Consider the following 22,878-nt stretch of genomic DNA (forward strand, 5'->3'; position numbering starts at 1 on the left):
ATCTGCCACCAATATTTTTTAGTTCCACAGAAATATTTAATGTGGATCATGATTCAAGACTAAGAGAACTCTTGTAGACAAATAATTGTTTTTTCTTTTTACCTTTAATACAGGTCTTCTGTCTTCTTTTGAGAGGAGTGTTTTGAGTTTTTTTTTTTTTTTGTATATTTCCTAAGGCCAGCAGCCTAGTGAAAATAGGATTTCAGAACTGAAATGGATGGAGGAAGTTGAATCACTGAACTGCCTGCATGTAGAGATGAGAAGATTGATATGTAACTTTTGGAAGCTTCCAGGGTCGCTAGTGTGAGCAGTCGGAATCCAACCAGACTTTCTGGATTCCAGACCAATGTATTACCCTCAGCTTTAAGCTGCAGTGTAATCTGTAATTAGTATAAGAAGCTCCAAGTCAGCAGGTTTTTGTCTTGTTTTATTTTTTAGCACTGATGAGCTCATTATTGTTCTGTGATCTTTACTATTTGTTGTTCAGATAGCCACATAACCCTGTTTTGCTGCAACTAAAAGCAAACCCAACCCTGCAAAGCCTTTACAAACAAGTACTATTAAGTTGGAGAAATTAGTTGCCATCTACTAAAGAAAGGGAATAGGATGATTTTGAAAGCCTAGTGACCCATTTATTATGTAGTTTATAGCGTTTTTTTTTCACTGTGTGTTTAAATATAGGTGTGTCAGAAATCTCCAGGTACATTTGTGGGAAAGTGGGAAGTGAGCCTGGCACTGGTGGCTCAAGTTTGTAATCCTAGATACTCAGGAGGCTGAGATCTGAGGATCACGGTTCAAAGCCATCCCGGGCAGGAAACTCCCTAAGACTCTTATCTCCAATACACTACTCAAAAAGGCCGGATGTTGCACTGTGAGGCATGTGGTAGAGCAAGAGTGCTAGCCTTGAGCAAAAGAAGCTCAGGGGGGCAGTGCTCAGGCCCACAGTTGAAGCCCAAGGACTGGCTAAATAAATAAATAAATTTAAAAATGGGAACCGTGACATGAGTCTGGAGGAAGAGGCAAAGGGGTGGAGGACAGTGATGGCACGGTGGACACATAAATGGACATATTAAACTGTACAACTATTTGAAGTCTTAAAATTTTCTAACTTTTTTATTGTTATTATAAAGGTGACGTATGGGGCTGGGAATATGGCCTAGTGGTAAGAGTGCTTGCCTCCTATACGTGAAGCCCTGGGTTCGATTCCCCAGCACCACATATATAGAAAAATGTCCAGAAGTGGTGCTGTGGCTCAAGAAGCCAGGCACAGTGCTCAGGTCCTGAGTTCAAGGCCCAAGACTGGCAAAATAAATGAATGAATAAATAAAGGTGATGTATGGAGGGGTTTCCGTTCCATCAATCAGGTAAAGAATACATTTCCTTTGTCACCCCTAAGTTTAAAATTTTAAAACTTATTTTAAAGCCCAAAATAGAGATGGAGCAATTCAGGGTTATTTTTATCCTCGTGCTTTGGGGAGTTTCTTTTAGTAGCTACATAAATGGAACCATTTTAAGAAATATTAAAAAAAAACATATGGGTGTGTCTGATGTTTGGTAAATTCCTTTCCAAGCCAAATGATTTGTCACACTCCAGAGCTAGAAGGAGCTCCTCCGGGAGCCTGCCCTAGTTTTCCTAGCCAGGCTGGGTGAATGGCGGGGCCTCCCCTGGCGGCCCGCTGGCATTTTCCTCCTCACTTCCCTCCGGGCCTGCTTCTCAGCGCCACACGGGGTGGTTCAGGCCTCCATCTCCCGGGGTCTGGGGGCGGAAGGCAAAGTGAGAAGCAAGCAGGGCAGAGAGGCACGGGCGCTGCTCTTTCTGGCCCTGCCTCTGCCATCCACTCCTCGGTTAGGTTATTGTACTGCAGCCCCGTCCCTTCCTCTAAGGAAGACCCGGCTCTCGTGCCAGGCCTTGGTGTCTCACGTTGGCTCGGTCACGCGTGGCCGTGTCACCTGCACAGGTCATGCCGTCTCCCTGGCCTTCGGACGGGCGGGCGGGCAGGCAGCCTTTGCAGCGTGACTTTCAGCAACGTGGAGCTGAGGTTGTATTCCTAGGAGGCGGGGGAGGCGGGCGGGTCCCCAGATGGCGGGTTTCCTCGTGGGAAGCGTGAAGAAGGGGGAGCGAGGGGGGATCCTAGAGGACTTCCCCAGGACTTCAGTTTCGTGGGTTCTGGAACGCTGGGGACATTGAGGATCGAGCCTCTTTCCCACGCACAGCGAGTAGCCTCCCCCCACCCCCAGCCCCCCTTCTCCCCGTGAGCGTCCCGCGCTGTGGAGCCCGGGGCTCCCCGGGGGTGGGAGAGGGGAGGAGAATCCGGACGTCGGGCACCGCCCTCGGACCCACCGGCTGCAAGAAACTTCGGTCTGCCCCCCGCCGGGCCGGCGCCCGTGGGCCGTCGAGTTGGTGCGGGGAGAGTGCTGGAGTGGGGTGGGTCCCCGCTTCGCGCGCGGGGGCGGGCGCGATCGGACACGGGGCTCCCCGGCTCCGCGGGCGGCGCGGCCTCCCCGGGCCGGACCCCGGGGTTGGCAGAGCCGCGCCCTGGGGCGTCACCCTGCAGCCGGGGGCGGGCCCGGGCTGTCCCGGGCTGAGGGGGGGGTGGGGAGAGCGGCGTAATGAGATGCTAATGACGTTCGGATAAAGCCTCCCGGGGGCGCGGGGCCGCGTGCTGAAGCCCCACCCCGCCGCACTCCCGCGCCCGAGCGCCCCGCGGACTCGGCGCTCCCTCCGCCGCCCCTGCCTCCGCCCCGGTCCCGGGACGCCCTTCCGGCGCCGCGCGGTAAGTCGTGCCGCGGCGCCAGCCGTGCGCTCCGCAGCCGGGCGGCCCGGCCCGGGGGTGGGAGTGGGGGGAGCGCTTCCCGGGAAAGGCGAGTCCCCACGCGGGTCCCCACGCGGGTCCCCGCGCCTGCCCTGCTCAGCCCGTCTCCACTTCCCCATCCGGAGCTGGGGACCCCCGCCTCCACCCCCCACCCCCAGATCCCGCGCTCCATCCCTTCAGCCCGCTGCGCCCTCCGCACAGCCTTTGTTCGGGCATTCTCCGCGGGGGGCTCCTCTTTGTCCCCGGTCTTGAGAGACTCCCACACCCCCAAACCCGCACTCCCGAGAGAGGAGGCTCCTGGCTGAGGTCCTGCCCACCTACGCCCTGGCCACTCGCCTGCCACTTTAGCCTCCTCCTGGGGGACCAGCATGCAGGCAACTACCGCCGCGCCCACCCCAACTCCCCCAGGGCACCCCCACCCCCCAGACCCTCTCATCCCTTCCAGCCCCAGCGTGGGAAAGTCTCTACAGCCTTCCCCCCGCCCCCCCCCTTACGCACCCCAACTGAGCCTGGGCCAGAGAGCAGGAGAGGGGGGACAAAGGGTGGCCTTGTCCCGGCGAGATTCCTGGGAGAGGGGGCGCACCAGCTCACAAGGAATGGGGCAGTGTGGACTGGGGTGTAAGGACCCTGGGAGGGGCCAGCCCCGCTGCTCTCGCCCCCCTCTCCCCTGCCCCATGGCCCACTGAAGCAGCAACAAGACCAGATCGTAGAGGAAGTGTCTTTTGACCACAGTGAGTCAGAAGTAACACTTAGGCCTCTGTCACACCATCAGTGGCAACATCCTCTTCGGAGGTGAAACCTGTGCACGCAGTCACCGAGGCCAGCGCAAGGACGGAGGAGGAAACCTTTGCCCTGGACACGAGACACATCCCACACCCTGCGTGGGGTTGAAGCCACCAAGGGGCGTGGCGCACCGAAGCTGGGGTGAGCCGGGGCGGTACATCTGTCTAGCAGCTGCGGTTTCCGACACCAGCTCTAGTGCTTTCTACAGGAAGGGAGACCTTCCTGGCAGCCTGCCCCACTGTATGTCTGAGAACTCCCCCAAGCGCTGCTTTCAGGGCCTGAAGAAAGCAGACTCCCTATCCTCTGCGCCCCCAATCCAGGGAGATCCTCACCCCTTAGCCATCCTTGAACAGAGAGGCCAAGCTGGAGACTGCCCTGGTTTCTTGTGCCCTCTGTGCCCAGGATTCCTGTTTTCATGTCCTAATTTGGTGATTTTTTTTTCACATGATAAAGTGATAGCAGCTGTCTTCTGGGCTGGTTCTGGTACATGAGTGGGCTGGGAGCAGAAGAGCCAATCAGAGATGGGCTCTGAGCTCCCTGGGGCAACAGCTGACTCCTCCCTCCCTCCCCCCACCCCTGTCTCTTCCACGTCTCTACCCTTTTTCTCTCCCAGAAACCACTGGGCTCTGCCCAGCCGCTTCACTTCCCAGGAGTCCTAAGGGGGGTCTCCAATGGCTTCACCCATCTCCACCAACCCAGCGCATGCCCACTTTGAGAGTTTCCTGCAGGCCCAGCTGTGCCAGGATGTGCTGAGCAGCTTTCAGGGGCTTTGTGGGGCTCTTGGGCTGGAGCCTGGTGGGGGACTACCCCAGTACCACAAGATCAAGGCTCAGCTCAACTATTGGAGTGCCAAGTCCTTGTGGGCCAAGTTGGACAAGAGAGCTGGCCAGCCTGTCTACCAACAGGGTCAGGCCTGTGCCAGCACCAAGGTAGTTCCCTGGGCGCTAGGAAGGGCACGGGCAGTGCGGGGAGCGGGAGGGAGATGGCTGTCGTGCCTACTTTGTCCTGTGTGTTTGTTTGCAGTGCCTGGTGGTAGGTGCTGGGCCTTGTGGACTGCGGGCAGCCGTGGAGCTGGCACTGCTGGGGGCCCGCGTGGTGCTGGTAGAAAAACGTACCAAGTTCTCGCGTCATAATGTGCTCCACCTCTGGCCCTTCACTATCCATGACCTACGGGCACTTGGTGCCAAGAAATTCTATGGGCGCTTCTGCACTGGCACTCTGGACCACATCAGTGAGTACCACATGGTGGCCTGAAGGGGGACGGGCCAGTGCGGGGGGGGGGGGACAAGCCAAGAGGCAGGGTGGACAAGATTCACTTTAGCCAGGTGAGTGGAAGGTGCAGTTGGAGGGAGTGAGCACGAAGACTATCTCCAGCTCTGGCTTGGCCTACACCAGAGCTAGGGGAAGCTGGGCAGTCCTGAGTCCCTGTTCCTATGTCCCCCCGCCCCCCTCTTTCCAGGCATCCGACAGCTTCAGTTGCTGCTCCTGAAGGTGGCGTTACTGCTGGGGGTGGAAATTCACTGGGGGGTCACTTTCACTGGCCTCCAGCCTCCTCCCAGAAAGGGTAAGTACTTCTTTGCTCCTGGGAACCTCCACCCACTAAGGAGATCTTGGCCTGGAGATAAAGGGGATGGGTGTGGGAGTCAGCTGAGTCTCCTAGGATAGTGAGGCCTGGGTAGCCCTCCCAACCTCAGCGAGCCTGGAAGTGGAAATAGCAAAATAGGAACCGCCTTGCTTCCCTGTCTCCCTTTTCAGTTCCTAGGAAGGTGTGATTCAGTGTTTTACACACTATTTCGTTTCTTTAGCTTACTGGAGTGTAGCGCCCCACTGACTGCTATACTTTTGTGCCTCTCACTCCCTTTCCCCCAGGGAGTGGCTGGCGCGCCCAGCTCCAGCCCAATCCCCCAGGCCAACTGGCCAACTATGAATTTGATGTCCTCATCTCGGCCGCAGGAGGGAAATTTGTCCCTGAAGGTGGGTGATCCCTCCCCCTCCCCACCCAAAGCCAGCATCTTGGGCTCCTCCTGGACCTTTCTAGAAAAGTATACCCATCTACCCCTACCACTAGGTTTCACCGTTCGAGAAATGCGAGGCAAACTGGCCATTGGCATCACAGCCAACTTCGTGAATGGCCGCACTGTGGAGGAGACACAGGTACCTGAGATCAGCGGTGTGGCTCGGATCTACAACCAGAAATTCTTCCAGAGCCTGCTCAAAGCCACAGGTCAGGCCCCCCCCTCCCTCCCTTCGAAGCCTTTTCTTAGTCCAATAAATCCCACACTTGTCCTCCTGTGTGGTCCTGACAACAAAGGGGAAAGAACTGTCCCCACCCAGTGACTAGGCAGCCACAGTCCCCCTTGGCATGAAAGTGACTGGAATCTCTTACAAAATGTCTGGGTGTTTGCTTTGTGCTCCATAAAAAAAACGACTTAAGTTGAAAACAGAAGAGGACTTCACGGTCAGGCTGTTTACTTATGCTTCACACGGCCATGTGACCACGTGGTGCCCGTCTCCCAGCTGCTACCTCACCCAAGTTTCCCTCTTGGTTTCAAGCCATCAGGCTTCCTGGACCAGGCCAGATGGTTCTTTGTGTCACTAGGACTCAGAGGCTCTGTGCATGGAGGTCACTTCAGCCTCAGCTGTGATTCCAGCTCTCCCTGGTCAGCTATGGCTGGGGTGTTTGGAAAGCGGATGTACCATCAGGTGGGGACTCAACTCCGGTCCCCTGTCTTGTCTCCCTAGGCATTGATCTGGAGAACATCGTATACTACAAGGATGACACTCACTATTTTGTGATGACAGCCAAGAAGCAATGCCTGCTGAGGCTGGGGGTGCTGCGCCAGGTAGGACCAGGGCCCAAGCAGACAGAGGCTAGACTGGACACCCCTTCCCCTCTGGCTTCTCTCCCAGCATTAACTCCGCCTCCACAAGCTCTGTCCCTGCACTTTACATGGCAGCAGGAGTCATATTCTGGGCTTCATGCTAATTCCCAATGCATTGTTCCTATTGTACCCACCATGCATTTGCTGAATGCAAATGAGCAGCTTGGGTCCCTACTATGTGCTAAGTGCTGTACTAAGAGACTCCTTTGCATTTTCTGATATAATTCTCATGAGGACCTTGTAAGTTAAGTATATGGTCTCCAAATGATAGCCACACCAAGGCTCCGAGCAGGCCTTGAGTGTAGGATAGCAGCGAGTCCAGGCTTCCTGGGCAGAGAGCATGGGCTCAGGATGGGTGCTGAGGAAGGGGTTTGAGCATGGCCGGCAGGCTTTGGGAATCCTAGTCCCAGCTCAGCTTCTAGCTGCTGCTGAGTCTGACTAATGCACAGTTGAAAGCTGGGCTGGGCCTCATGAATGCACGGTGGGGCGTTTCTCTCTTTACTGGGTCTTTGTATGTGCAACTTCTGCAACCAGGGGAACAGGGCTGGCCTGGAGATCCTATTCTCAGAAGTCTCAGAGGTTCTGCTCTCTAGGACTGGCCGGAGACGGATCGACTGCTGGGCAGTGCCAATGTGGTCCCTGAGGCTCTACAGCGCTTTGCCAGGGCAGCTGCTGACTTCGCCACGCATGGCAAGCTCGGGAACCTGGAGTTTGCTCAAGATGCCCGCGGGCGGCCTGACGTCTCTGCCTTTGACTTCACAAGTATGATGCGGGCAGACAGTGCCGCTCGTGTGCAAGAGAAGCATGGTGCCCGCCTGCTGCTGGGGCTGGTGGGAGACTGCCTGGTGGAGGTGAGAGCTACCAGAGGCCCAGGGCTCCCGCGGCTGGGGGAGGAACTGCGTGCTGGTGGAGGGGAGGAGCTAAGGGCTGCACGGTGGAGGCTGCTTGGTGTGGTGAGAGAGGCTCTTCCTTTGGTTCCTCATCGGAATCCTGGCAACATCTGGATGTAGGTGGCACCCAGTGGATCCCTGTTATGTTCTTTCCTGTCCTTTGACTCTGTAGCCCTTCTGGCCCCTGGGCACGGGAGTGGCCCGAGGCTTCCTGGCAGCCTTTGATGCAGCATGGATGGTTAAGCGCTGGGCAGAGGGCACTGGACCCCTGGAGGTGTTGGCTGAACGGTGAGGCCGGAGTGCTGGCAGGGCAGGACTCGGCACAAGGATCAGAAAGACGGGGTAGGGGGAACAGGGGAAATAGAAGGGAGTCCAAGAAAAGGGTTGGCAGCTCTTGAGGAGTAGGTGCTAACAGATACCCTCCCACCACACCTGTACCCTCTACCATTGCCCTGTCAGCGAGAGTCTGTACCAGCTTCTGTCACAGACATCCCCAGAAAACATGCATCGCAACGTGGCCCAGTATGGGCTGGACCCAGCCACCCGCTACCCCAACCTGAACCTCCGGGCCGTGACCCCCAATCAGGTCAGACTCTGCCCTCCTCCCCACTTCCAGGATCCCACTAAGCTTCCCAAGTCAGCCCCCCTTCCCAGGCCAGGCCTTGCCTGCCCAATCACTGCCACTGGGGGCCAGTCCTGCCGCAGCTGGGCCCCTCCCTCCTGGTCCAGGGGGCTGTGTGGGCAGCTGCCTGGAGACTGAGAGAGGTTGCTGTAGGTACGAGACTTGTATGATGTGATGGCCAAGGAGCAGGTGCAGAAGAAGAGCGACAAGACAGATGCAGAGATGTCAGCCACAGGTGAGCAGGCCTTCAAGCAGCCACTCACAGGTGGAGCCCCAGGGCAGAGTAGCACACTGGAAGGCCGGTGTGGTGGGGGCAGCGTGGGGACCTCCCGAGAAGGAAGATCTGAACTGAGGGAGGGAGGAGGTGCTGTTGGCAGTGAGCATTAGCTGGCGCCCCATGGTGAGTGGGTTGCTGACTCAGTTCCTACACCGAGGTCCATACTCCATGCAGAAGGGAGCCTTGGAACAGCACCGCCTTCCCTTCCAGGGTCAGCCGGCACCCAGGAGGAGCTCCTACACTGGTGCCAGGAGCAGACGGCTGGGTACCCAGGAGTCCACGTCACTGACCTGTCTTCTTCCTGGACTGACGGGCTCGCTCTATGTGCCCTTATACACCGCCTTCAGCCTGGGTTACTGTGAGTTGGGGAGTAGCAAAGGGTCCCCCAGCAAATCATACACCGGGTGTGCCCCTGTTCCTACCCCTCCCTCTACCACATGGTAACAGAGATTGCTGTAGGATACCCAAGATGCCCAGCTCTACTTACCTTCCACCTGCACCATCTGGTCACCCTAGAGATGGTCCTGTTCCCTGACCGCCGCCTGCCCAGGGCACACAGCTAGAGAAGGGCTTTGTGAGTGGCAGAGGGCCATCAATGCCAGAAAAAGTGGTTCTCAGAGGGTGGAGATGCAGTGGAGAGGGCAAACCCTCATGCCCTCACCACCCTTGGTGGCCCTCCAGCCCCTCCCTGCTGTCCCCGGCCTTCGGATGGGGCCAGGTTCTTGTTGGCTATTGTCTTCTCTCCTGACTCGGCTGCAGGGAGCCCTCGGAGCTGCAGGGAATGGGCGCTGTGGAAGTGACGACCTGGGCACTGCGGGTGGCAGAGCACGAGCTGGGCATTGCACCCGTGCTGTCTGCCCAGGCCGTGGTGGCAGGCAGCGACCCGCTGGGCCTCATCGCCTATCTCAGCCATTTCCACAGTGCCTTCAAAAGCATGGCCCACAGCCCCGGTGAGCAGGAGGGTAGATGAGGCGGACGGGTTGGGTAGGTAGAGGGGACTGGGGTAGAGAGGTCCTCTGAGGGCTGGCCTGGGGCGGCCCCTGAGGGGCACAGAGGACCCCTCCCCCACTCCGTCACCTCACCTGCCCGCAGGCCCCGACAGGCAAGTCTGTCCCGGGGCCTCCAGTGCTGTCCTCTTCCTTGGCAAACTTCAGAGGAGCCTGCAACGGACCCGGGCCAAGGTAGGAGTCTAAACAGAGTTGAGACTGGGTAGGGGTGCCCAGTAAGAGCCCGAGGGGTGACGGTGAAGACATTCCAAACGGGGCGAGAGGGCTGTGGGCCCGAGCCTTGTGCTAACAGCTCTGAGATTTGTTGCAGGAAAATGGGGATGATGCTGGTGGCAAGAAGCCTCGCTTGCAGGTAAGATAGATGGTTTCCTCTCCCCGCCTCCCCCCCTCCCCCCGCTGTCACCCCCTCCATCCTGTAGCCCTCTATCCTTCTCCCTGCCTAGTCTTACTCCCTTCCCTTCCAGCCCTTTCTGCGTATCTGCACATTCGCCTTGGCGAATTGATCTTGCCTGAGCACTTACCTCCTTAGGTAGAGGCGGAGACTCCAAATCCTGACGAACCACATGTGCCCGAGCCCAGTGTACCCCTAATTCCCCCGTCCCAACCCAAGGAGGTAAGAGCCAGGGCCCGGTCTGTGGGCTGAGGCCTGGGGGGCGCAGGGAAGGAAGGCTCCAGGGGACAAGCAGCTGCCCTGGGCTCCAGCTGACCCTGTGTCTCGGGGGTCCGTGCAGGCTGGTGCTGACCTGTGTACGCTCTGTGGGAGACACCTCTACATCCTGGAGCGCGTCTGCGCAGATGGCCATTTCTTCCACCGGAGCTGCTTCCGTTGCCACACCTGTGAGGCCACACTGTGGCCAGGCAGCTATGGGCAGCACCCAGATGATGGTGAGCGGGCTTGGGAGCCTGCTAGAGGGACTTTGGGGCCTGGCCGTGATGTGGGGCGCGGAGAAAAGAAGGTTAGGGTGAGGAGCAAGTGGGAGTGTTGAGCCTACTCTAGCACGTTTTTCAGTTTGAAGTCTTTGCTGTCCCCTCAAAGCTCTGAATGCGGGATCCTAGGAACAGGGAAGCCGGTAGCAGTTCAGCTACGGGTCTGTTGCCCTGATATAATCCTACCTATACCTGATGCCTCTTGTGCCCCACTACCCCTTCCTAGGGCATTTCTACTGCACGCAACATCTGCCCCAGCTGGGCCAGAAAGAGGATGAAATCGACGGGGGATCTGGAAGCCCAGTAAAAACTGTGTGTGTGTGTGTGTGTGTGTGTGTGTGTTGGGCATGGGAAGGAAAAAAGGTCTTTCTCCAACCAAGTAGACTTTGCCAGTGGTAGGGGTAAGTGAATGCTGTATTCAGCACACTGCTTGACAATGTCCACTAGATGGTGTTGAGTGAATGAATCCCAGAGCTTACGCGGACTCTAAAGGGGTGGCTTGAACTCCACACAGGGCAAGTCCCTCACCAGACCACATGGTGCCTTTTTCAGAAGCTCTCCACACCAGAGGAGGATAGCACGTCACCAGCCCTTCCTGTCACAAGCCCCAAGCAGCCCACGCGCAGGCTGATCCGCCTCTCCAGCCCAGAACGTCTGCAGCTGGCCTCCCTTAACATTACCCCTGACCCAGACACAGAGCCTCCACCCAAGCCCCCACGCAGCTGCTTGGCCTTGGCCGAGCAGGCCCTGCAGAGCAGTTTTGTAGGCTGGGGTATGTCAGTCCAGGTACCACAAGGTAATTGCTCTTTGCACAGATGAGCGGGCTTGGTGTGGGGTTGGGATGGCAGGTCCTGCGTTTCCTGCAAAGGATCCTGGGGAGCACAAGGGGGGGTTGGGGGCCTGCAAACCATGCCTCCCTCTCATATACCCAGGTGCTGAAGCCGTGGAGAAGGAAGAGGAGAGACCATCCTCCAGTGAGGAGGATGAAGAGGAGGACGAAGAGGAGGATGTTCCTTTGGACACAAACTTGGAACAGGCAAGTAGCAAGGACCTGGCCAGCTACCCTATTCAAGCCAGCAGACATCCAGCAGAGCCTCTCCGTCCCCATTTCTGGAGAGCTAGAGCCCACACTCCTTTGAGCCTCCTTCTTGGAAGTCCCATCAGTATTCTTTTCTTCTTGCCTACGCCTTCATCTTTATCTGAGCAGACTTCCTCTTCCAGCCCAAGTTCTTTTCTGCCTTTTCAAACAGCTTCTCCCATTCCTACCCACCAAGGTCTAGGCCCTACCCGTAATTGGCCCAACCCTCCCATAGGCTCTGCTGACCTTGGCCAAGAACTCTGGTACCATGAACAAGTACCCAACATGGCGCCGGACTCTGTTGCGCCGTGCTAAGGAAGAGGAGATGAAGAAGTTCTGCAAGGCCCAGGTGAGCCCCAGGAGTAGACCTCCTAGTGGTGTCACAGTGCCGAGTCTGAGGTCAGAGCTCTTTCCAGGCTTTCTGTCTTGTACTCCTCAGGCCATCCAGCGGCGACTAAATGAGATCGAGGCCGCCCTGAGGGAGCTAGAGGCTGAGGGCATAAAGCTGGAGCTGGCCTTGAGGAGCCAAGACAGTAAGTGGAAATGGGGGAGGGACAGTTACACCCCCTGGGCCTCCTGACACTGGGTTCAGCCCCTCAAAATTCCAACTCACTGTGGCCTAGTGTTATAGCTCACTCTCCTTTTTCTGGATCCTGGCCCCAGCTGTAGGGCTCCTAACCACTTCTGTCCCTCTTCTTTCTTCCTAGGCTCCCCAGAACAGCAAAAGAAATTCTGGGTAGAACAGCTGCTACAGCTTATCCAGAGAAAAAACAGCCTGGTGGCTGAGGAGGCTGAGCTCATGATCACGTAAGATGCAAAGAGGGTGACATGGTCCAGGAGCAGGGCCCCGGTCCTGTGGGCACCCTGCAGAGCTGTACCCCTTGAATCACTCACCTCTCCAGGGTACAGGAGCTAGACCTGGAGGAGAAGCAGCGGCACCTGGACCAGGAGCTGCGATGTTACATAAACCGAGAAGGTAGGCAAGTGGCCTCCAGACACTGACTGTGTAACATGGTCCTCTGATCTACTGTACCTGAGAAAATTCAGGAGGAAGCCAGAAGGAGGGGTTCTGAAACTCTCATTCTCCGTCCAAATTCAACCAGACCTGTGCTATTGGGCTGTGCAACATGATCTGCTTCAAAAATAGTATCGTTGCTAACTACTGCTAGAAAACCACTGGGGTTGACAGAACTTAATTTTGCAAGCCAGGAAACAAAGCCTGGGTTGGAAAACAAATACCGACTGGGATTGAGTTGACCTTCCAGCTCAGATCGCTGTTCTCTAAGCTTCATCTTCTCCTTTCAGAAACTCTGAAGACAGATGCCGATCGGCAGGCTGAGGACCAGGTTCTGAGGAAGCTGTTGGATGTGGTAAACCAGCGGGATGCTCTTATTCGCTTCCAGGAGGAGCGCCGGCTCAGTGAGCTGGCCCCAGGGACAGGGGTCCAGGGATAGAAGACTGTTGGCTGCCTGCTTTCTTCCCCCCCCCCCCCAAAGAAACGCAGTCCCTTCGTAGGACATTGCCCGCCCCCCTTTTCCTGCTCATCTGGAGTGCCTAGAGGAGCCATCACTGTTTACAACACAATATTTCTGCCACAAGCTGGGCACAGTGGCTCATACCTATAATCCCAGCAACCTGGGAAGTGGCCATGAGGAGAATCAGGATTTGAGTCCAACATAGATTAAAACAAAAAATTAACAAGACTCCTATCTGAACAAACAAGCCATGTGTAGTGGCTGGTGCATGTCTATAATTCCAGTTATATGCAATAGGTAGGAGGATTTGTCTGAGACTGGACTGGAAAAACAAAGTGCAAGACCCTATATGAAAGATAACAAGTGAAGAGAGCTGGAGGGATAGCTCAAGTAAGCACTGCATGGCCCTCAATTCAAACCCTAGTGCCATTAAAAGGAAAAAGAAAATGTTTCTGCCATAAGTGGAATTCAGGGTGCATGAGTAGGCAGTGGGGATATGCGGAAACAGGAGACACGCAGAGCTCTAACTTGTGATAACCACCTGACCTACACTCCCCACAATGCCTGGACAAAAAAAAAAAACAACACAAAAAAGGCAAAGTCACTAAAGTGCCAAGATTTATTGTTCAGCTCTGTTCTCTGCTTGCTGCCCCAGTAGCTCAGCTACTTGAGGCTCTGAGTCTAATTCTTGAGTTTTCTTTGCCCTTCCTAACACATGCTGGAGCTCAGCCTGGGCCCGACATAAACCTTTGGCCTCCTGCATGTGGAAGAGGTAGACTGCGCCAGCCCCTAGTATCAGTCCAACACTGGGGGTCCAGAGCAGTACAGCCACTTCACTGGCCACTTCTCCTGCTGCCAGGACACTCAGCAACATCAAGACGAGCAGCCCCAGACCAATCACATAACCAGCAAATGTGGCCCACCAGCGCGCTTGAGCTATGCCCATCCCCAGCTCTGTCCAGGCCTCCTTCAGCAGGTTGATCACTGGCGACCTCTCTGCTGGTCCTGGAACAAGACAGGACAGTGAAGCAGAGAAGGTGCAGCGAAGGAGCTACCTTGAGGTAGATAGAGAAGGGCAAAGGGAAAGGGTAGAGATGACTCACCTTGGGTAGGGGTAGGGCTTTGCTGAGGGGGACTGTGCCTCACATACAGAGTAGCCATGAGGGCCTCATGGTCAGAAAGTGGGGTGCTACTGTGCGGGTCATGGCCTGTAGTGGTTTGGAGAGTCTTACAGGAGATGCAGAACCCAGAAACCACCTAGGCCAGGAAAAAAGAGAGAGAAAAGCTTTTTTATTGGAAGGCCTTCTTCCAAAGAACCAGCTCCCAGCATCCCACTCTCCATTTATCAGTGGCACAAGACTAGATGAGCCGAACAGCAGTTCTGCACAGGCTGATGCCCAGAAACATGTTCGGGGAGAGACCTGACCTTGTAGAGCACGTAGTCAATGCGGATGCCACAGGGAAATGGGCCCAGGTCCTGTTGGCTGACGTAGCAGTTCTTGGGCACCATGGTACAGCCTTCATCGGAGCCCTATGGGAAACAGGTGGCTAAGAACCTCTGGGCATCCCCGGATATGGGAGGAGCAAGAGGGAGAGCGGTGGGCAACAGGCGGGTACATTCTCACCTTATAGTCTTGGGTCTCAAGGTAGGCATCTTGCAGCCCTGTCCACTCCTTCAGCAGGCAGCAGCCCAGATCTTTTGGGTGCATATTGAGGTCCCCACACAACAGAACCACGTCTGCCTTCTTGGATGTGTGGCTGGGGGAGCCAGGTTGGTGAGGAAGGAATTGTGCCCTCTAAGTGGAGCCTTGACCATCCCCCTCCCCCCAAGCCCCTGGGTCCCTTCCCACTTCCCATCAAGCCCAGGCTCACACACTGGATGAACTGGGCCAGTTCCCAAGCTTGCGCCACACGATGTGCGAAGTAGATATCCTTCTCGCGGCTGTACTCTGCGTGGAGCTAAGTGAGGCAGATGAAGTTATAGCCCCCAGGGCTTGATAATCAGGCTGGGTTAGTTACCTGGCATGTTGTTTGTACAGCATGGTGGGCTTTACTCATTGCTATCTTAGAACATCCTGACTCCTCACTTCACACACACACACACACCCGGGGCAGCAGCTGTAGGTCCCTGCCCTTGGGGACCCACTGGCTTCACTTACATGGGTCACGTAGGCATTGAGCACCAGTCCATTGATATGGAGCACCAGCAGCCCTGCAGCCTTCCCACAGAACCAGTCACCGTGATGGATCTGCAGGCAGGAGGAGGCATGCGCTCAGCCCTGTGCTGCCCTATGTATGCCCTGTGTTAGCTGGGATGGGGGGGGGGGGGAACTTACCATGTAGGGGTAGCCATTGAGGGTATAGACATGCTGGGTGATTTCTTGGATTGGGTGTTTGGAGAAGACACACAGGCCGCTGCCAATGATCCCACTGAAAGCCAAACCTGGCTTAAAAACTAGGAAATCCAGGAGGAAAAAATACCCCGCCCTCTCTTCCCCCAGATCTCTAGGTTTAATCAGCAACTTTGCCTTCCAAGGCTGGAACTCAGAACAAACATCCAGAGGGTGAGGCACAACACAACGCCTGGGGACTCTTCCTGCTTCGTAAGGGGGGGGGGGAGAGGAAGGAGGGGGGGCAGGATAGGGACGGGTCCTTCGAGGACAGACTCTCAGGGAACAGGCTCAGGCCCGCAGGCTTCTCACCTCCGGAAGTAGTGTGCGGCTGGGTAAGCGAGGGACAGCTTCTGTCTCAGGTACTGGAAGTCCTGCTCACTCCACACCTGAAGGGAAGGTGGGGGTGCAGCCTAACCTTTCCCCCCCAGGGAGCCTCTCCACGGGGGCGCATCGTGCACGTCCCCCCTCCCCCCCTCCATCCTTCATCCCTCCCCCCCCCCCGCACCCTCCCCCCAGCCTGATCCACACAGCAGGGCCACACCACCCCACCTCCTGTAGCAGCGCCAGGTCAAAGCTCTCCAAGTTCAGTAAGTCTCCCAGGCGCTCCATGCGGCCAGCCCGGTGCTTGCTCAGGAAGGGAATGCCCCTAAGAAACAGAAGGAAGGGGGCGGGAGAGGGTGACTACCCGCTACGCGCCGCGGGGAGCTGGGGAGGGGGGCCCGACGTGGGCTCCGGCGCGCACCCCGAGATCGTGGGGCTGAGGGAGGGAAGGAGGGAGGGAGGCCTTCCTTCTTCCCCTGGCTGTTGGGGTACCCACGGGAAGCTGCCCCCTCGGACGACACTCCCGGGGCGCACTCACCAGCAGTTGAGGTTGAAGACCCTCAGTCGCAGAGAGAAGTTGGGCTTCATGGTGGGGGCGCGACGGGGCGCCGGCCGATCGGCCCTCCCGCCACCGGGCGCGAATGGGGGCGGGTCCCCTACTCCGGAGCGCCCCAGGCCCACGCGGCTCCCTCCGGGGAGGCTCGCGTTACCCCGGGCAACGGGCTCCTCTGGCCCAGATCCGGCGGCCTGCCAATCCGGAAAGAAGATCTAGCGCGAAATCCCCAGCGCGCTCCAGACCTCTGGGGTTCCCGGGGGGACGCTCGGGAGGGCGGAGACGCGCTCCGCGGCCCTGAAGCCGGTCCCAGGCCGCCGTGGCCCGCTCGCGCCCCTCACAGGCCCCTGAATCCGGCTCGCCAGCAACAGGAGCAAAGTTAGAGAGAGGCTCCGCCCCCTCCGCCCGCCCGCCCGCCCTTCGCCCGGCCACGCCCCCCCTGCGGGCGACGGGGCGGGGCCTCGCGGTTGCCGCGGCGACGCGCGGTGTTTGTGTTCCGGGCGGGGCGGTCTCGGAGCGCCACCATGGCCACGCCGGCCACCCCGCAGCCTTGCCGGCCCAAGTCGGTGGCTCGCCGCCGGCCGCCGCCGCGCCAACGGCCGCTGCAGGTGAAGATAGTGGGGCTCTACAAATGCTCCAGCTTCCAGGTGGCGAAGATCGCGGCCGAGGTAACCAGGGAGTGCCCCCTCCCCCGTGGCCCCCGCCCCCGGGCGCGGGAAGTGCGCGCCCGGCCCCGTGGTGCGGACGGAGGGGTCCGGGAGGACCGGACGAGCCGGGCCGGCCCCGCCGGACCCCACCTCGGAGCGTGCGGGGCACAAGTGCAGGTCCGGGACGCGCGTTTGACCCGTAGAAGGGAGATCCGAGGAAAGGAAGCGCGCAGAACCTTCCTGGGAAAAGTGGTCATTCTCGCCCCTACTCCCCATTCCGCGTTAGTCCCCATCAATTTCTTAAACTGAATTGGAGATTTTTGCAATTCATTAAAAAAAAAAAAGATTGGCAAACAGTGGAGCCATAAACCAGCTGTTTTAACACTCCCCTTCCTCCCCACAAAATGTGATTTAAGACAAAATATTCATATGGAAAGGTTCTTTAAAATTTCTGAAATAGTCACTGTATTCTAATAGAATGAGATGCTTTACAGATTTAATAAACGGGTAAGTGACTTCAAGGACCCAAATATTTCTTTCCAAAACAATATATGTGGATGCCTCATAACACGCAGAACGGTATCAGAAGAAAACACTTGAAGAAACTGCAGGATTTGGCCTGGTTGGTCCTGCAGCTGCAGTGCACCTACAGTAGGAGCACTGTAGCTATGTGTACGCATACCGATTTTGAAATGTCTTTGGAATTAGCTTCAGAAATGATATCTCCCTAGCCATGCCTTGTTGGTGGTTGTGTCCCAAATGGATACTGGGTAACTTGGGACTGGTAGAAAATTTGATACTGGTAACAAAATTGTACCCACATAGAATTCCTCTGAAGAAATCTCTGCCTTCTTGCCTGCTCCAGAGTCCACAGAGTAAAATATTCTAATTGTATCGATTTTCAAAACAGGTTAATTTACATGAAGATAACAAGTGTCAGGAATCTGTGAAAAAGTTATACATGTACCTAAAAAAATATAGAAACTATGGACTGTTGATCAGGGCAGAGTAACTAGCAACACACATATATGTAATGAGCTTGAGGATCTTTTTCTCATCTGAGTACCCTGGATACTGTATATACTGATATTAGAACTAGGGAAGTGAAAGGGAATATCAAAATCGAGAGACAACGGATAAAAAGACAAACGACTCCAAAAGTAATACTTGCAAAACCATTTGGTGTAAACCAACTGAACAACCCATGGGGGGAGAGGGAAAAGAGGAGGGGGAAGGGGAATGAGGGAGGAGGTAACAAATAGTACAAGAAATGTATCCAATGCCTAACTATGAAACTGGAACCTCTCTGTACATCAACTTGACAATAAATAAGAAGAAAAAAAATGTACCCATGGCCTTACGTATGAAACAGTAACCCTGTACATCACTCTGTACATCACTTTGACAATAAATAATTATTTAAATTAACAATAACAAAAAAAACTCCTTTAGGATTGGGAATATGGGCTAGTGGTAGAGTCCTTGCCTCGTATACATTTCGATTCCTCAGCACCACATATATAGAAAAAGCCATGAATGGGGGCTGTGGCTCAAGTGGTAGAGTGCTAGCCTTGAGCAAAATGAAGCCAGAGACAGTACTCGGGCCCTGAGGCCTAGTGGCAAGAGTGCTTGCCTTGCATGAGGCCCTGGGTTCAATTCCCCAGCACCACATATACAGAAAATGTCCAGAAGGGGCGCTGTGGCTCAAGTGGCAGAGTGCTAGCCTTGAGCAAAAAGAAGCCAGGGACAGTGCTCAGGCCCTGAGTCCAAGCCCTAGGACTGGCAAAAAACAAACAAACAAACAAACTCCTTTAATAAAGGCACATTTTCTATGGTTACTCCACACTGTAGGGAAAGGGTAGGCAATTATTTTTCCTTACAAAGCCCAGGTAGCAAATGCCTTATATCCTCTGAGCCATAAGATCTGTCATAACTCTTCAATAGCTTTGTCCTTGTGTTGTAAAGCAGGCACAGAAGTTGCGGAGGGGATGGGTGAAGGGAGTAGAGCTATAAAATAAAACAAGCAAAAGCAGCCACAGACATGTAAATGAATGGTAGTGTTCCAATAAACTTCATTATAGACCCTGGATTTGGCTTGTATATAATTTTCATATGACATCAAGTATCATTTTATTTTATTTTCAGCCATTCAAAAGCTAGCCAAGTACTGGTGGCTCATACCTTTATTCTTAGCTACTAGAAAGTGCAGAAGATTTGAGGTTCCTGGTTCAAAGCCTGCCAAGGCAGGAAAGCACATGAGACACTTACCTCCAATAAACCAGCAAAAACAAAACAAAACAAAACAGAAGTGGAGCTGTGGTTCCAGTAGCAGAGTGCCAGCCTTGAGCAAAAAAGCTAAGAGACAGTGCCCAGGCCCTGGGTTCAACCTCAGTACTGATACACACACAGAGAACCAGTAGAGGAGAGTAATGGAGGGAGTGAGGTTTATTGGGCTCCATTGTACACATGTGGAAATGAACCACCCTCCTGTTCAACCAAAGTATGATAATTTTAAAAGAAAAAGAACAAAACCAACAGATTTGGACATGGATTGTTGACTAGCAAGAATTTTCTCTGAGACAGACACACACGTGCTATCAAAACATACTCAATATTAAACTTAAACTATAAAACTAAACTCATTTAGTATTTATTTCTCATTTTTAAGAGATATATCCATAATAGTATCCTTTGGGTTATTCTCCTTACATCCGGAAAATAAAGCAAATCACATGAATTTATTTTATTTCCAAGTCAAGCATCTGCGCTGCAATGTAGCAGGAGTTTAGGGAAAAGCTAGGCCTAAAAGGATAGCAGTTCGCAAAGTGACTGGCATAAGCTTATTTATTCCTCAGTTATGGTGTGTGGAGGGTCCGATATAGGAGAGATGTGGCAGCAGATAGGGATATAGGAAGTCTACAATACAGCCCTTGCCCTCGGAAGCTTGCTACCTAAAAGTGAGGCCTTGGAACAACTTGAAGCAGGGCCTCTGGGACAGGGAGAGGCTTCCCAGCCAGACCCTGTGTCCTGGGTGTGTGCCGCATGAACCTGCCCAGAGACCCTGAAACATTTGACAGAAATGAATTTGACTTGAAGAGAGAACTTGTTCTAAACTTAAACCTTCTATTTTAAAATCTAGAATCTGAAGAACAATTATCCATCCAGATTTGAAGATCCAATAATGGTTCCTCTTCAAGAATTTGCATGGGCTGAATATCTACAAGAAAAAAAAAGGGTAATGGATAGTTAGGATGTGTATGTGTGGGATATTGACAACAGGCAGGATTCTACCAGAATTATTTACCCATTGTCTTGTTTTTCCTTTGAGGGAGACTATGATATGGAAAGACAGTTTTAAGGTAACTAGATTTTATTGCTCTGGATTATGTACTTTTTCTAAATTATTTCAATCATTTTGCTGGTTGATTTTTGTTTGTTTTTTGCCAGTCCTGGGGCCTGAACTCAGGGCTTGAGCACTGTCCCTGGCTTCTTTTTGCTCAAGGCTAGCACTCTACCACTTGAGCCACAGCGCCACTTCTGTCTTTTTTCTATATATGTGGTGCTGAGGAATCGAACCCAGGGCTTCATGTATGCGAGGCAAGCACTCTATCACTAGGCCATATTCCCAGCCCCTGGTTGGTTGGTTATTTATTTATTTATTTATTTATTTATTTTTGCAGTCCTGGGCCTTAGACTCAGGGCCTGAGCACTGTCCCTGGCTTCTTTTTGCTCAAGGCTAGCACTCTGGCCACTGCAGCCACAGCTCCACTGCTGACCTTTTTTTTCTATATATGTGGTGCTGGGGAATCGAACCCAGGGCTTCATGTATACGAGGCAAGCACTCTTGCCACTAGGCCATATTCCCAGCCTCTGGTTGCTTTTTTTAAACAGTAAAATATTTACAAGATTTTCCCTTGAAAGGTATGTGAGGAAGGTAAGTTTTCACCTCTCTGTGGTGTTATTTAACCCTCTTTCCTTGTGTGTTACTTACACTTCTTGTGACACCCAGATACTCGGGTTGCTGTGGCTTGGCTTTTGCTTGGAAAGTGTGGGTGTTGCCCATCACCACAGAGAAAGTGGCCAGTTTCTATGGAGCTCTTATTCACAGGAGCTCCATTGATTGTCACCAAACTCCCGTGGGACAGTTTGTCTCATTGAAGCTTTGTTCTCTACATTCTCCCCTCTGCCTTTGGAGCACTTCAGGTCCCACAGAGCTTGTCCAGGGTCAAAAGAGACATTTCTTCTGGGGTGCCACTGCATTCAATTGGTAGTATGTGCCTACCTGGAACATGTCAAAAGAAGGATGCTAAAGGGGCATCTGGCTCAGCCATATCTCCTGTTGGGGAGGATGGGATGGGACTCGCCTCCTGCCTGTCCGCTGCAGTTCAGTCCTATAGATGATCGCAGTACTGGTTTCTCTGCCTTACCCCATCTTCCCAAGGGTTAATGAAATCTCCACATTCCTGACCCCAGCAGCGTTGACTGTTCAGAGCTTGGTTGCACAAGAACGTCCTGCGACCCTGTGATTAAGCAGCATATAAATAGTGTTTTATGAGACTACTTTAGTCTTTGCTTGGTCAGGGTCACATCTATGGGGCAAGATTGAGTCAAGTACTATTTTTTAAGTCTGATAGTTTCAGAGCTATAATACATTTTTACTGGAACTCCAAAAGAGCCACAGTAAACACCTGCATATGGTGTTTATTAAATGGCAGGCACCATACTAATGGTACGTGTATATATACACACAGAGAGAAACAACTATGGTGACCAATGGTTCTGGTTTGTCTAGGCCTGAAGGGTATTCTGGGAAGTGGAAATTTTAGTGCTAAAACCAAGACAGTCCTGGCAAACGGGGACAATTAGTTTTCCTTTATATAAAACAAAGCCTCGTGTGATGCACCGGTGCCTTATATTTATAATCCTAGCTACACAGAAGGCAGAGATCTGAGAACTGAGATTGAAAACCAGCCAGGCGGACAGCTATGAGGGACTCATATCTCCAGTGAACCAGCAGAAAACGGTGGAAGTGTAAGGTGTATTTCAGGTAGTAGATCACTAGCCTTGAGCTTAAAAGCTAAGCAAGAGCCTAGGCATACAGCCCTGAATTTAAGCCCCAGTTCACATGTGTGTGTGCACGCGTGAGACACACACACACACATCATGCCTGTAATCCCAGCACTAGCTGCGTGAAAACAGCAATATTATACATTCCAAGGCCAGCCTGGAAGAACCTGTTTCACAAAATGAAAACACATTTAAAAAAATTTTTTATCATCAGATTTATGTTGATATATCATTGAATGTACGATGACTGCCTACAAGACAGCCATGATCCTATGGTCTGGACATGCATGCATTCTCCCTGCAGATTTCCAGTGTTCTCTTACAGACTGGCATAGATTCCATTCCCCTCCTCCCCGCCCCTCCAGCCTGAGCTACCCGGAGAGGTTTTGTGCTCACTGCCTCTTGACTTTCTCATGAGTCCTAGTTGAGGCTTTCTAGCTCACGACTGCTGGTTCTTGTCACCTATCCTTTGTTCTTTTTCTTCCTTCTCTCTTCCACCCTCATCCTCTAGATATTTGTTACCTTAGCCCTTTCCTCCTTCTCAGGCAGGTTTTTGGTCTTTCTTCGGTGTAAGCCTTGTGTCTTTCATTATACATAGGGCTTCCTAGCACATTTGGTCACAGTCAGTTCATCGGATCCAGCTGGTCATACACTTTAGCAGAAGGCAGTGCTCCCCTAAGGGAAAAGCCTGTCTCCCCCTCGTCCCCAAAAAGGCAACATCACAGCATCATAGGTCTTACCGAGGGAAAGCTCTAGAAAGTACTGGCCTCCAGATGTTCCTTCTGAATTTTTCCTGACTGAAATTCCACAGATTACCTATCACAACCACCTTCTTAGGTTTGAGGGGTCTTACAAAATATAATATTGATAAATCTGAACACTCCTAGGTGTATTGGCACCTAGGCTTTATCAGTAATTCATGACCAAGCATCAAGTTGATTTTCTGACAGGAAGCTCTGAGAAAGGCCCAGGAAGCAAACAATAGGATATTAGAGCTCATTGGAGGAGCTGGAAATGGAGCAAGATGGCAAACTTGCCCAGACAAGTATTTCTCATGTGCCATCTCTCTAGAGCAGCAGTGCCAGTGTCTCTTGGGATGTTATTAGAAATGCCAGTTGTTTCTGGGGCCCCATCCCACAGTCA

At 53.7% G+C, this 22,878-nt stretch overlaps 3 protein-coding genes across 6 annotated transcripts in view; 2 read left to right on the forward strand and 1 right to left on the reverse strand.

Annotated features, from left to right (window-relative positions):
• The first annotated feature begins 3,336 nt into the window (after positions 1 to 3,336).
• Mical1 (microtubule associated monooxygenase, calponin and LIM domain containing 1) lies at positions 3,337 to 13,118 on the forward strand. Of its 3 annotated transcripts, none has more exons than XM_048353713.1 (24): positions 3,337 to 4,525; positions 4,620 to 4,827; positions 5,056 to 5,160; positions 5,466 to 5,570; positions 5,665 to 5,820; positions 6,339 to 6,439; positions 7,072 to 7,329; positions 7,541 to 7,656; positions 7,828 to 7,954; positions 8,144 to 8,225; positions 8,478 to 8,625; positions 9,027 to 9,217; positions 9,360 to 9,448; positions 9,582 to 9,626; positions 9,804 to 9,887; positions 10,006 to 10,159; positions 10,428 to 10,513; positions 10,754 to 10,997; positions 11,134 to 11,237; positions 11,515 to 11,628; positions 11,719 to 11,812; positions 11,987 to 12,086; positions 12,182 to 12,255; positions 12,585 to 13,118. In XM_048353713.1, exons 1-24 carry the CDS (start codon positions 4,268 to 4,270, stop codon positions 12,731 to 12,733), a joined length of 3,192 nt encoding a protein of 1,063 aa, XP_048209670.1. In that variant the 5' UTR covers positions 3,337 to 4,267; the 3' UTR covers positions 12,734 to 13,118. The 3 variants fall into 3 exon arrangements, with proteins under 3 accessions (XP_048209670.1, XP_048209671.1, XP_048209672.1); XM_048353714.1 differs by having other exon boundaries at positions 9,585 to 9,626; XM_048353715.1 differs by having other exon boundaries at positions 9,585 to 9,626; positions 10,428 to 10,504.
• A 241-nt stretch (positions 13,119 to 13,359) lies between these two features.
• Smpd2 (sphingomyelin phosphodiesterase 2) lies at positions 13,360 to 16,378 on the reverse strand. 2 transcript variants are annotated; one of them, XM_048353717.1, is made up of 10 exons: positions 16,007 to 16,378; positions 15,697 to 15,793; positions 15,457 to 15,533; positions 15,091 to 15,184; positions 14,914 to 15,003; positions 14,631 to 14,713; positions 14,380 to 14,512; positions 14,181 to 14,285; positions 13,858 to 14,011; positions 13,360 to 13,759 (listed from the first exon to the last, which is right to left on the reverse strand). In XM_048353717.1, exons 1-10 carry the CDS (start codon positions 16,054 to 16,056, stop codon positions 13,374 to 13,376), a joined length of 1,269 nt encoding a protein of 422 aa, XP_048209674.1. In that variant the 5' UTR covers positions 16,057 to 16,378; the 3' UTR covers positions 13,360 to 13,373. The 2 variants fall into 2 exon arrangements, with proteins under 2 accessions (XP_048209674.1, XP_048209673.1); XM_048353716.1 differs by having other exon boundaries at positions 14,380 to 14,550; positions 14,627 to 14,713.
• A 167-nt stretch (positions 16,379 to 16,545) lies between these two features.
• The window catches only part of Ppil6 (peptidylprolyl isomerase like 6), a 31,078-nt gene continuing 24,745 nt past the window's right edge, over positions 16,546 to 22,878 (forward strand). The window contains exons 1-2 of the mRNA XM_048354521.1: positions 16,546 to 16,689; positions 19,808 to 19,903. Of these exons, the coding sequence (XP_048210478.1) occupies positions 16,546 to 16,689; positions 19,808 to 19,903 (240 nt within the window). The remainder of the gene's footprint in view (positions 16,690 to 19,807; positions 19,904 to 22,878) is intronic.

Source organism: Perognathus longimembris, chromosome 9 (genome assembly GCF_023159225.1).
Source record: "Perognathus longimembris pacificus isolate PPM17 chromosome 9, ASM2315922v1, whole genome shotgun sequence".
NCBI classification, from domain to species: Eukaryota; Metazoa; Chordata; class Mammalia; order Rodentia; family Heteromyidae; genus Perognathus; species Perognathus longimembris.

What these genes read in the sequence shown, in the direction of transcription:
- Mical1 (XM_048353713.1), top strand. Translation starts at nt 4,268, where the DNA reads ATGGCTTCACCCATCTCCACCAACCCAGCGCATGCCCACTTTGAGAGT. An exon ending in AGGCCTGTGCCAGCACCAAG is followed by an intron (nt 4,526 to 4,619) that starts GTAGTTCCCTGG and finishes GTTTGTTTGCAG; the next exon opens with TGCCTGGTGGTAGGTGCTGG. An exon ending in TGGACACAAACTTGGAACAG is followed by an intron (nt 11,238 to 11,514) that starts GCAAGTAGCAAG and finishes ACCCTCCCATAG; the next exon opens with GCTCTGCTGACCTTGGCCAA.
- Smpd2 (XM_048353716.1), bottom strand. Translation starts at nt 16,056, where the DNA reads ATGAAGCCCAACTTCTCTCTGCGACTGAGGGTCTTCAACCTCAACTGC. An exon ending in GTCTTCAACCTCAACTGCTG is followed by an intron (nt 15,794 to 16,006) that starts GTGAGTGCGCCC and finishes TCTGTTTCTTAG; the next exon opens with GGGCATTCCCTTCCTGAGCA. An exon ending in TTGAGACCCAAGACTATAAG is followed by an intron (nt 14,286 to 14,379) that starts GTGAGAATGTAC and finishes TGTTTCCCATAG; the next exon opens with GGCTCCGATGAAGGCTGTAC.